The following is an 11,711-nucleotide window of genomic DNA, read 5'->3' as shown; positions in this document are numbered from 1 at the left end:
CTGCACTCCAGTCTGGGCGACAGAGTGAGACTCCAACTCAAAATAAATAGATAAATAAAAATAAAAAAATTAAATTGTAAGTTAAAATAAAATAACGGAAACTCCTAATTTTTATCAAATTTTCATTTTCTGAAGTTTTAGTGCTTTTCTTTCTACCATCTAAATGATTTCTCCCTCCTCAGTATGGCCGTGACCCGATCCAAAGATGCTCCTCCTTTCGGCCCTCCCATCCCCAGTGGAACCACCTTCCGCAAATCCGACGTCTTCAGAGACTTCTTGTTAGCCAAGGTGATTAATGCTGAGAACGCCGCGCACAAATCCGACAAGTTCCACACCATGGCCACCAGAACCCGCCAGGAGTACCTCAAGGACTTGGCTGAAAACTGTGTCTCCAACACACCCATCGACTCCACTGGCAAATTCAACCTCATCTCCCTGACCTCCAAGAAGAAGGAGAAGACAAAAGCACGGGCAGGTGCAGAGCAGCACAGCGCTGGGGCTATTGCCTGGAGAGTATCAGCTCAGGACTACGCCCAGGGGGTAGAAATCGACTGCATTCTGGGAATTTCCAATGAGTTTGTGGTGCTTCTGGACCTACGCACCAAGGAGGTGGTGTTCAACTGCTATTGCGGGGATGTCATTGGCTGGACTCCAGACTCCTCAACACTCAAAATCTTCTATGGGCGAGGGGACCACATCTTCCTGCAAGCCGCAGAGGGCTCCATGGAGGATGTAAGGGAAATCGTGCAGAGGCTGAAGGTAAGAGAGGGAGCTCAGCAGTGGTGCAATGGCTTATATGGTTTTGGCCTTAGGAACCACTGAAGTATTTCCCCTAGCCTGGTCAGTTAGGCTAAGACACTAATTGGCCTCGAGAGAATCAGAACTGCCACTTACACCCTAGGATTCAGGTGGGTCCTTTATCCTGGGTTCTTTCTGGGGACAGATTGGGCCAGGGATCTGAGGCTTCTCATGCAATCACCTTGGAAGGACAAGAAACATAATTATTAATACTAGAAGTTGATAGAGGAGATAAGTTTAAGATTATGTGTAAAATGTAAGAGTAGAATTAAAATACAATGAAAAGGTTCCAGACCATTAAAGGATAGGGCAGAGGCAAGGGGAGAAAAAATATAAAAAAGCGTGATAAAAGAAATAAACATAAAAGTATATGGCAGGAATAAGTTCCATGTCAGTAACCACAATAAATATCAGTGGTTTAACTTGTCCTGTTAAAAGACAAAAACTCACAGTCTGGATAAAAATCTTATCCTAAACTGCTGGTGGATAGCTCAGGCTCAGACCGTTGGCCAAACCAAGAATGGCAGCTTGGTGCCAACTTGGTTAATAATGTCTGCCTGAAGCATTGTGCTAGAAGTTCTCAGGCCACATCTAAGGTCCACGAGAAGAAACACTGTGGTCATTGATGGCCTCTGCAAGTAGATTTAGCAGAATGGCACGGCATGTGTGCTAAGTAGAGGAGGTGATGTCACACAGTAGTTCAGAGCACAAATTCTAGAGTCAGAAGGCCTGGCTTCAAGTCTCGGTGCTGCCATTTACCAGCTGTGTGACATTGGGCCAAGTTATTTTGTTTCTGTGACTCAGTTTCCCCATCTGAAAAATGGAAACAAGAATCATCCTATATCATGTGCAGGTTTTAAGGGATTGGATGAGTTCTCTTGCCCAGACAGGCTTGCCTGACTTGGTTAGCTGTGACCTCCCTTTGTCACTGTGGTTGGTGGCTGTCATTACCCTTCTAGGCCTTTGCATTCTCTTAGTAAGTTCAGTTTACATTGGTAAAGATCTGCTCTTAGCTGCCCTAACTCCAAAATTTGTGCTGCTTCAGAGAACAATAGCTAGTGTTTAGACTTCCTGTAAGGAGGTGAGGTCCACGTGGGAGCCAGGGCCTCTATCTGTTTTCCTCACTTGTTTGTCTCATGTGCCTAGAACAGGACTGACACATAGTAGATGTTTAGTAAGCATGGATCAGTTGATTGGTTAGTTGAACCCTGATGAGTTTAATGACCCCTGCCCTTCTAAGCATTTTATGTGCATGATCTCACGTAATCCTCACATCCACCCAATGAAATTCTTGTCCCTACTTGTCCGATAAGGAAACTGAGGCTCAGAGAGGTCGAGATACTCACCTAAAGTCATAGCCAGTAGGTGGCAGAACTGGGGTCTGAGTCAGGTTTTTCTGACTCTGAAACCCACCTGCATCCAAACTCAAGGCTGGTCTCTAACTGCTTACTCCGCATCTCCACTTGGGTGTTTGAAACCTAACATGTCCAAGAGCAAACTCCTCTCAGAATTTTGCTGTCTCAGTACAGGCCAAGTTCATCCCTCTATTAGCTGTTGTCAGAACCTTGGCATCAGCCTGGGCTCTGCTCTCTCATATCCATGTCTGTCAGTTCCACCTCAGTAGGCAGAAGTCAGCTACTGCTTCCCCTTCCGTGCCTCCACCTGGTACGAGCCACCCTTGTCTCTCCTGGACTGTTGCAGTGGACTCCTTCCTGGTTTCTCTTACTCCTCTTACTTTTACCACCATCCTTATTTCCTTGTCTGTTCTCAACATAGTAGTCAGAGGGGTCTGATCACATCACTCCTCTGCTCCAAACCCTCAGGTTGCTGCAGGTAAAAGGCACAGTCCTTATGGTGGCCCGCGAGGACTTGCATGATTTGGCTCCCTGCTGGTTTCATCTCACTGTCACTCCATCTGCCCCAGCCACACAGACCTCTACTGTTTCTCCAGTATGCCAGGCAGGCATCCAGCCTCAGGGCCTTTGCACTGCCGGTGCCCTCTCTCTGGAAAACTCCTTCCCTGATCCTCACTTGGCTGGCTCAGTCCTCTCCTGCAGGCCTGTGGTCACATGTCACCTTGTCCGTGAGTCATCGTTATCTTAGATTGCAAACGCCCTTCCCTGACTTGGCCCAGAGCATTTTCCACTCACTTTGCCGGCTTTCCCACCATCTGCTATGCATTTGTGTATTTGTTCACTGCTGTGTCCTCAGCACCAAGGCCAGCATCAGGTACGCAGTGGATGCCTAGTAGGCATGAACTGAGTGTGTGCATGGACATGCGCTGTCCTGTCGTAAGAGCAGTCGTGAACATTTAGGGAGGGCCAGCTCTGTGCCCAGCCCCGCTCAGCTCCTTGCCTGGCTTTGCATTTCTTCCTTACAAAAGCCCAGTGAGGTAGATACTGTTATCATCCTCCCTTCACAAATGGGGAAACTGAGGCTCAGACAGGTAAAGCCACTTGCCCAGGCCCAAAGTGACAAAGTGAGTTAACTGCCTGGATTCTTTTTTTTTTTGAGTTGGAGTCTCGCTCTGTCATCCAGATTGGAGTGCGGTGGCCAGGTGGCCACCGCAGCCTTGACCTGCTGGGCTCCAGCGATCCTTCCGCCTCAGCCTTCCAAGTGGCTGGAACTACAGGCGCGTGCTACCACATAGGCCCAGCTAATTTTTTATTTTATTGTAGAGATGAGGTCTCACCAAGTTGCCCAGGCGGGTCGCAAACCCGCGGGCTCAGGCAGTCCACTCACCTCAGCTTCCCAAAGTGCTGGGATTACAGGCTGAGCCACCGAACCCGGCTTCTTTTTTTTTTTCTTTTTTTTTTTTTTTTGAGTTGGAGTCTCGCTCTGTGGCACAGACTGGAGTGCAATGGCATGCTCATGGCCATCACAGCCTCGACCTGCTGGGCTCCGGCGATCCTTCCGCCTCAGCCTTCCAAGTAACTGGAACTACAGGTGAGCACTACCACGCATGGCTAATTTTTGATTTATTGTAGAGATGAGGTCTCATCAAGTTGCCCAGGCAGGTCTCGAACTCACGGGCTCAGGCAATCCACTCACCTCGGCTTCCCAAAGTGCTGGGATTACAGGCTGAGCCACCGAACCCAGCCCAGCCCTGATTCTTAAACATCAGGCTATTGTACCTCCCCAGATCCTGGCAGCAGCTCGTGTTTCTTGAGCAGGGACCATGCCAGGCACTATGCCAGGTTACAAGTTTTACCCACATCCTCTCTGTGCCACTCTGTCCCACACCCACCCCCATACCTACTGTTGGCAAAGTCCTTCTAGAGCACACTGCCACCGCCTTCTCCCCACCCCCAATCTCAGCTCCCCAGAGCCTGCTAAGGAACCCGTGGGCCAGGAAGCGATGATATAAAGCATCTCCTATGAAGGGGCAGGCTCATCTCCAGCAACGCATGACAGCGAGTCTCTCTTCTTTGAAGTCCTCCCTGGTGAGGATTCCACATCCTCCGCTGCAGAACTGGGATTCAAATCCAGGCAGGCTGACTCAACTGCCCCAGACATCCACAACTAACAGCATGGTGTCATTTGTTCGTTCCATGAGTTTTATCATGTGCTTAGCCCTGGGCTGGGCAGTGCCGGACATAGCAGTGACCATAAGGGGCCCAGGCCTACCTTGATAGGACTCCCTTTTAGGACGGCTACTGAACAAGCAATTACAAGTGCCAGGAGCTTAGAAGGGTATGTAAGGGTGCCTGAAGAACCTGTCACGGGGGCCTAAATTAGACAAAGAGAAGGTCTGAAATCCACGGGTTAGATACAGCCCCAGACATAACATTTAGAGGATTTCACATGAATCTGGCCTCTGGCTTCTCTTGAAAAATTGGGTGATCTGGCTATCCTGGGCCCCTTTGCACAGGGCAGTGGTCAGCTGCAGCAGGGTAGTGGGGCTCCCTTTAGATGGGGTACACGTGCCTATTTGCCATGATTCCGCCAGCCCACATCTCTTGCTTACGTCACCCACCAAATACCAAGCTTGTGAGCTGGGCCCAGGGAGGTGGGGAGGACCTCCCTGAGGAAATGACTTTTAAACATAGACTCAAACAATAAGTAAGAATCATCCTGGTGATGAATAAGGGGGGAGTTCATTTTTTTAATAAAATAAATTAATGAAAATAAAAAGAGAAAAACGGGAGCAACAGGCAACACAGCAGAGTGGCTAGAAGCAAGTGTTGAGGCGACATCTGCTTTGGGACCTTGGCAGGCGATGCACCTCCATTTCCTCATCTGTAAAATAAGCAAATTAGTTGTACCTACCTCCTAAGTGAGATGCCAGTGACATTGGGCTTGTAAAGGGTTTAAACCAATGCCTGACACACAAACCTGCCCCCAGAAAAAGGAGCTTTGGCAAAGGGGCCTGGGGTGGGGTGGCCATACAAGACAGCAGAGGTTTCTTTGAATTGGCTTGTGTGTTTGGTGCTATAAGCTACTCCCTATGCCCTGTGTCCTTTCTGGAGCCATGTTCATATCAGGAATGTTCTCTTCTTTGTGTGGGGCTTCCTCTGATTTACTGCAAAAGCAAAGGTCACTAAAGTTTCAGAACACTAAGGGACAGAGTGGTTCTCTCTTCCACATCCAAAATGATCCAGAGCCACAGTAGTTGGTAGTTACAACTGAGCTGCTGAAATAGAAAGACTGAAAGATCTGGCAGGGGTAAGATGGAGTCTTACTCTCTTTTAGTTAGCGTCAGGGCTGGCGAGACAGCTCAGAGGCTCACGCCCTTTCCATCTTATAGCTCCGCCCTGCCTTTGTACTGATGCAGGTAGGTGTTGTACTTATCTAAATGGTCAAAACTGAGTCACTGCACATTCCTTTTTACAGGAAGGGAGAAAATATGAGCATAAAGGCATTTTATTTATTTATTTATTTTAATAATTAATCAGTATTTTTTATTAGGGTTTTGTGGGGTACAGTTAAGGGTTAGGTGTACAATTACGTTTCATTCAGACACCCTGTTGATAAGAGGTGTTTTCCCAGCCCCAGACAGATATTTGCTACTGTTAATCCCATCCCCCTCCCCCCGGCATTTTATTTTTAAGAACACGGTGCCGAGTGCAATGGCTCATGCCTGTAATCCCAACACTTTGGGAGACTGAGACGGGAGGCTTGAGCCCAGGAGTTCAAGACCAACTTGGGCAACATAGTGAGACCCCACCTCCTTTTTTTTTTTTTTTGAGCTGGAGTCTCACTCTGTCACCCAGGCTATAGTGCAGTGGCAACTCTCATGGCCACCACAGCCTCGAACTGCTGGGCTCAGGCGATCCTTCCACGTAGCCGGAACTACAGATGCACGCCACCATGCCCGGCTAGTTTTTTTGTGATTTATTGTAGAGACAAGGTCTTACCAAGTTGCCTATGCTGGTCTCGATTCCCCAGGCTCAGACAATCCTCTTGCCTCGGGTTCCCAAAGTGCTGGGACTACAGGCTGGGCCGACTCCACCTCTTTAAAAAGAAAAGAAAAGAGCATGAAGTAGAAGTTCCATCACTTCACGTCCTGTTGGCTGAAACAGTCATATGTCCATACCCAACTGCAGGGAAACTGAGAAATGTGGTCCCCAGCTAGGTGGCCGTGTGCCCATCAAAACTCTTGTTTTACAGCGTGGATCTGATTACTGAAAGGAAGAGGGGGTGTGCATGGTGGACAGTAGTTGGCAGTCCTTGCCACTGCAGTGTTTGTCAGGCTGTTACCTAACTCTTTCCGGGCTTCTGTGGAAGGTTGGGCCCTCCCTGTGGGAATAGCCCGGGACTCTGAGGGTTAGTGTGGCCTAATTGGTAATGAGCATGGACACACGGGGCTTTTCTTCATAACTCACAGCCAAACAAAGAATTTCGACTGCCAAAACAGAAGTAATGAGCTAAGATAAATCTAGTCACTACTTTCTCTTTTGAGGCACTAAGCCATCAATTTTCTTTCAAACCAGTTTTCCTTTGTAATTATGGAGAATTGCAAACATACACTAAAGTAGCCGGCATTGCTTACGAACCTATCCCATTACCAGCTTCAGCAGTTACCAGCCATGGGCCATCTTGTTTTTTCCTTCCCTCCTTTTCTTATCCTCCCCCTGATTATTTTGAAGCAAGTCCTAGACATCATATCATTTCATCTGTTAACATTTCAATCTTTATTTCTAAAAGATACAGTCTCTTAAAAAATAACTTTTAAAAATTTTTTTGTTCGTTTGTTTAACAAACGTACACTGTCACCCAGGCTGGAGTACAGTGGTGTGATCATAGCTCATTGCAACCTCGAACTCCTGTTCTCATGATCCTCCTGCCTCAGCCTTCCCGAGTAGTTGAGACTTACAAGTACATGCCACCATGCCTGGCTAGTTTTTTCATTTTTTACAGAGATGGGGTTCTCACTAAGTTGCCCAGACTGGTCTTGAACTCCTGGGCTCAATCTTCCCACCTCAGCTTCCCAAAGTGCCAGGAATACAGGTGTGAGCTACTGTACCTGGCCAAAAAAACTATTTTGTCATCTTACATTAAAAATTAACAAGCTGGGCTCGGTAGCTCAGCCTGTAATCCCGCGCTTTGGGAGGCTGAGGAGAGTGGATTGCCTGAGCCCACGGGTTCGAGACCCGCCTGGGCAACTTGGCGGGACCTCATCTCTACAATAAATCAAAAAAATTAGCCAGGTGTGGTAGCATGCACCTGTAGTTCCAGCTACTTGGAAGGCTGAGCGGAAGGATCGTCAGAACCCAGCAGGACGAGGCTGCCGTGGCTGGGAGCGCACTCCAGTCTGGGCGACAGAGTGAGACTCCAACTCAAAAAAAAAAATTAACAATAATTTCTTATTGTAAAACAAACAGATTGCCACCCATGAAAGGCTATGACATCAATTACTGAGTCTCAACAATTTTAAAGGATAGGTGTCTTAGACCATTTAGGCTGCTGTAACAAAATCCTTTAGTCTGAGTGGCTTATAAACAATAGAAGTTTACTTCTTACAGTTCCGGAGACTGGAAAGTTCAACCTGAAGGCCCTGGAAGGTTTGTTGTCTGGTGAGGGCCCTTTTTCAAGTGCATAGATGGCACCTTCTTGCCGTGTCCGCACATGGTAGAAGGGGTTACCAGGCTCCTTGCGCCTTCTTTCTAAGGGCACTGATTCCATTCATGAGGGCTCTGCCATTGCAACAGGATAGAAAGGATAAAAAAATGTGAAAGCACCTTTCAGTGAGGAAGGAGAAGTACTGTTTTATGAGCATGGTTTTACCTATTCGCATTTCCCCCACTTCCCAAAGTCTCACTCCCCAAATCAGAAACTCAGCAGATTTGACGATCTTTCACGTAAGTCCTTGGCCATCCAGACTCTTGCTTCTTGCTGTCCACACACAAAAGTATGTGACAGATTTGGATTTTTTTTTTTTTTTCAGATTTGAATTTTAAGGAAGTTTTTGTGTCTGTGAATGGGTGTGTAAAAAGTGAATGCATAGAATAGTTTGTGCCATAAAATTATTTCTTACTTCGAGCGGTGGTCAGAAGAGGATGAAAACCAGGGCTCTGACTCTAATAGATACATTAAATAGCATAATATCTAGCCAGGGAATGACTTCTGGTAGGAAATATAAACCATTATGTGTCCTCTTTCCATAATGCATGTTTCAGAAAGGACAGGCAGATCTTGATATAACTTGCTTAATAGCCGTGGCTTGTTAAGTTCATCTTGTTTTTCTCCCAAGAAGAGTGGGGCGTCACTAATGGCATGCTGAGGGCAGAGCGGAAGGGGTGGGGAGCTCTGTTTAACAGGGCCTCACATCTTGTGGTGGTACATCATCGCGGGGAAAATCTCACACAAGTGAGGCAGGGAGTCGTTGGAGGCAAGGTCCTGTGTGGTCTGGTGAGCTCTTTGCTCAGGGAAGGTCTGAGGAGGAGATGGGGAGAGGGTTTGTGCCTCCAAGAATGAAGTCATGAAGTAAAAGAATATGGCGTGAGCTCCCAGTCTAGAAAAGATCCCAGTATGGCTGCTCTGTTGCTTGGCCTGCTTATTTTGATTAGAGTCCTCGTGTTGTCTAAAGCCACAAAGGTTTATTTCCTGCTCACACCATGTCTTCGTCCTGGGTTCACCTGGTGGCTCTGCCTCACGGTGTTTTGTTTTCTTCCCCCAAGAGATGGGTCTTTCTCTGTCGCCCATACTAGAGTGTAGTGGCACTCCTAGCTCCCCGCAGCCTGGACTCAGGTGATCCTCCTGCCTCAACCTCCTGAGTAGCTGGGATCATAAGTGGAGCCACCACATCCAGCTGTTGCACATTGTTCTAACACTGGGACCCCAGCCATCCAAACAACTGCCACTGTCTTGAATATTATTGGACTCTGTGGTGGAGGGAAAAGGCCTATGGAAGGTCTCACACTGGCAATTAAATACCCCAACCCAAAGGTCTTGCCAGTTGCACTCGACTAACAGGTCCTGAACCCTCTCTAACCACAAGGGAGCCAAAACTGCAGTCCCACTGGGAAGGAGGGAGGCTGAGGCATTTGGAGAGCATAGCTCATGACTGCTGTGGTCTCGTTGAGGTAATAAGCCACATAGTCGCCTATCCAGATTTCCTCTCCAGAAGTCAGAAGCCTGGCTGTGACCCTGCTGCCACCGGGGAGGGCAGATGGGAGTTGGCAGGAAGGAGTCTGACCAGGGGCCTTCCAGAGGCGCTGACCCAAATGGCTTCTGAGGCTCAGTCCTGCCTGTCGCCTGCAGGTGATGACCAATGGCTGGGAGACAGTGGACATGACCCTGCGGCGGAACGGTCTTGGGCAGCTGGGCTTCCACGTGAAGTACGATGGCACAGTGGCCGAGGTGGAGGACTATGGCTTCGCCTGGCAGGCCGGCCTCCGGCAAGGCAGCCGACTGGTGGAGATCTGCAAGGTGGCAGTGGTCACACTGACCCACGACCAGATGATCGACCTGCTGCGCACCTCCGTCACCGTGAAGGTAGTCATCATCCCGCCTTTTGACGATGGCACACCCCGGAGGTAAGGGCACTGTCCTGAAAGGCGGGGGCCGGGTTGGGATAGAAACTCCCGGAGTGCTGGCGTGAGGCCTTCCTGGCACTGTCGCTCGAGGTCCCAGTAGAGGCGCCGAGGCAGGCCCTATCGCAGCGGAAATAGTGATCACAGTGACAGGAGGTGGGTGCACATCAATTGAGCGCTTACTGTGTGCCAGCCACTGGTTTAAACTCTTCATACACGTATTATCCTATTTAATCCCCACAAAAGTCCCACAAGGTAGGTACCTCTTTATTCCTTTTTTCTACATGAAACACAGTATTTTTTTCTTTTCTTTCCTTCTTTTTTTTTTTTTAAGTACTGAGAAGGGAAAGAGTAGACTAAGGAGTTCGATCTGTAGCTGACTGTGAACAATCAATTGCAATAACTCACTGCCTTCTGACCAGCTAGAAGCATGCAGTGTTCCAAGGAACTTGCCTAGGGCATGCAGCACTTCATTCATTAGTTCAGCACATATTATTACCCCCTACTATGTGAAAACTCCATTCAAAGTGCTGCAGATGCAGCAGTGAACAAAAAAAGCACCTGCTCCCTTGGGGCTTGTGTTACTACCAGCAGTGACGAGCAGTGAAGAAACAGACATGTAATATGGGATCGGGCCATGATAAGGTCTAAGAGGGAAGTTTAAGCAGGGGAGAGCTGCTTCCTGTTAGAAGGGGGCAGAGATGACTCCTTGATGCTCCATGAAGAAGGCAGCTATAGAGTGTTGAGGACCAGTGGGTTCCAGATGAAGGCTAGCCAGGGCACGGTCTCCTGGGTGGCATGGCGCAAGTCATTCCTGGAGCATGGGGAGGCTTGTGCGGCTGGAGCAGAGGGAGCAGGGGTGACAGGGCAGATTGTGTGGGGCTGTGTCTGCCATGGGAACAGCTGGGTTTATTCTAAGCACATTGGAAGCCAGTAGAGCCTTGTTCCTGCTGTTTCATTTTTTTAACGGAAAATCTCAAACGCAACAAAAGCATGCTGAGCCCTCAGTTTGAACATTTACCAATATGTAGCCAGGTTTTTTGTTTTTATAATCTCTATATCCTCTTCCTCTCTCCCCCACACCTTGAATTATCTGAAACAATCTCAGACCCTAGAATATACAGAGGATACCCAAATATATATATATACATTTTAAGAAAGGAAAAAAACTGTATTAAAATTGCAGTACTGTCCTGCCTGTCACATGGTGACGCTAGCAGTCATTTGATTAATGCCCTCTTTTGAGCGAACGTTATACTACACATTTCTATCGTAATTCAGTTCAACTTCGAAAAGTAATACATACATAACCTCGCTAAAATGTGTATACATTTTTTTGGCACCCCAGTATATCTACACAAAAAGGACCTTTTTAAAAAAATTACATCTAACAAATTTAACTATAATTCCTTAACATCAATTATATAATCTTTGTTTAATTTTTCCCTCTTGAGTCATAGATACACCTTTTTTTTTTTTTGAGTTGGAATCTCACTCCTTTCCCCAGGCTGGAGTGCAGTGGCATACACACTCATAGCCTCCCCAGCGTCGACCTTCTGGGCTCCAGCGATCCTTCCGCCTCAGCCTTCCAAGTAGCCAGAACTACAGACACGCGCTACCACTCTCGGCTATTTTTTATTTTACTGTAAAAACTAGGTCTCGCAAGATCGACCGATGAGGTCTTGATAGCCAACATCATACTGAATGGTTTGCCTTGAAAACATTTCCCTTGGAATTGGAGAAAGACCAGGATATCCACTCCTATTTAACAGGACACTGGAAGTTTTAGCCAGAGCAATCAGGCAGGAGAGATAAATTAGAAGCATCCAAATATTAAAAGAGGGAGCAAAATTATCTCTGTTAGCAGACAATAATTCTATATCTAGAAAAGTTTAAAGATTTCACCAGACTCCCAGACCTGATAAGTGACTTCAGTAA

The 11,711-nt window shown here is 47.5% G+C and overlaps 1 protein-coding gene across 1 annotated transcript in view; it reads left to right on the top strand.

Annotated features, from left to right (window-relative positions):
• Window positions 1-11,711, top strand: part of SIPA1L3 (signal induced proliferation associated 1 like 3) — a 125,380-nt gene that overhangs the window by 32,200 nt on the left and 81,469 nt on the right. The window contains exons 7-8 of the mRNA XM_021712493.1: window positions 183-759; window positions 9,502-9,776. Of these exons, the coding sequence (XP_021568168.1) occupies window positions 183-759; window positions 9,502-9,776 (852 nt within the window). The remainder of the gene's footprint in view (window positions 1-182; window positions 760-9,501; window positions 9,777-11,711) is intronic.

Source organism: Carlito syrichta, unplaced genomic scaffold, assembly GCF_000164805.1.
Source record: "Carlito syrichta isolate Samal-C Ts95f unplaced genomic scaffold, Tarsius_syrichta-2.0.1 Scaffold89967, whole genome shotgun sequence".
In the NCBI taxonomy this organism is placed as follows: Eukaryota; Metazoa; Chordata; class Mammalia; order Primates; family Tarsiidae; genus Carlito; species Carlito syrichta.
This window is presented reverse-complemented; position numbering and strand designations above follow the sequence as displayed.